This window comes from Aplysia californica, unplaced genomic scaffold, assembly GCF_000002075.1.
Source record: "Aplysia californica isolate F4 #8 unplaced genomic scaffold, AplCal3.0 scaffold00089, whole genome shotgun sequence".
NCBI lineage: Eukaryota > Metazoa > Mollusca > Gastropoda > Aplysiida > Aplysiidae > Aplysia > Aplysia californica.
Window position 1 is genome coordinate 1,134,069 of NW_004797359.1, and position 1,137 is coordinate 1,135,205.

Genomic DNA, 1,137 nt, shown 5'->3' on the forward strand with positions numbered 1-1,137 from the left:
CCCAAACTCCACACCATCGCGCCACAGTAGAGTAATCCCGAGAGCACGACGTGATGACGCCAACCCTTCCACACCTCAGCCAAGTCAGAGCGAAGGAGGTTATGAGTTATACAATCAGTTGAATCGGACCTCCTTGTCCTCGTAGTCCCACAATATGAGCTTCACGTTCGCCTTGAGCTCCACCAGATCTCGCCGGTGCCTCATGATGAGCAGCACGTGCTGCAGTGTGAGGGACAGACCCCAAAACAGGAGGCCGATGCACGTGACCATCTCCACGCCAAACAGGACCACGAGCACGTCCAGAGAGTGGACGTACTCACCCGACTTCTTGATCACTGGGCGAGCCGGGGGAAAGGTAGAGAGATGCATTAGAAACTAAATCGGTAGGTCTGCACTTTTCGGATCACTGGGCGAGCCAGGGAAAGATAAATTGTGTACATTGAAAATTAATTTATCGGTACTTTTTCGGATCACTGAGCGAGCCAGAGAAAGATGGATACACTACATTAATTATTAATTTGTCAGTACTTTTTCGGATCGCTGAGCGAGCCGGGAAAAGAGATATTTATCGGTACACTTTCGGATCACTGGGAGAGGCAGGGATTACATGAACATTAATTTATCAGTACACTTCTGTATCACTGGTTGAGCCAGGGAAAGTTAGATTACATTATTTTGTCAATACACGTTCGGACCACTAGGCGTGCCAGAGAAAGATAGCTGACGTACATTCATTTATCGGTACTCTGGTGGATCATTGGGCGAACGAGAGAACGATAGAAATGCATCATGTATGCATCAAATTATCGATACATTTCGGATCACTGGGCGAGCCAGGGAAAGATAAATACATAATAATTAATGTCAGTAATTTATCAGTGCACTTCTGCATCACTGGTTGAGCCAAGGAAAGTTAGACGCATGATTTTATCGGTATATTTTTGGATCACTGGGCGAATCAGAGAAACATACACTTACTGACCAGCACACTTCTAGATCTCAGGGCAAGCCAGGAAAAGATGACATTAATTTATTGGTCCACTTCGGATCACTGTGCAAGCCAGAGAAATATTGAAAGATAAATTTCTCGGTAGACTTGTGGATTTCTGGGCGAGTCGTGGAAATATTATAGATAAA

The 1,137-nt window shown here is 45.4% G+C and overlaps 1 protein-coding gene across 1 annotated transcript in view; it reads right to left on the minus strand.

Annotated features, from left to right (window-relative positions):
* Positions 1-29: 29 nt before the first annotated feature.
* Positions 30-1,137, minus strand: part of LOC101850467 — a gene marked incomplete in the record, with an annotated part of 31,779 nt that continues 30,671 nt past the window's right edge. The window contains 1 exon segment of the mRNA XM_013080507.2: positions 30-335. Coding sequence (XP_012935961.1) covers positions 115-335 — 221 coding nt within the window.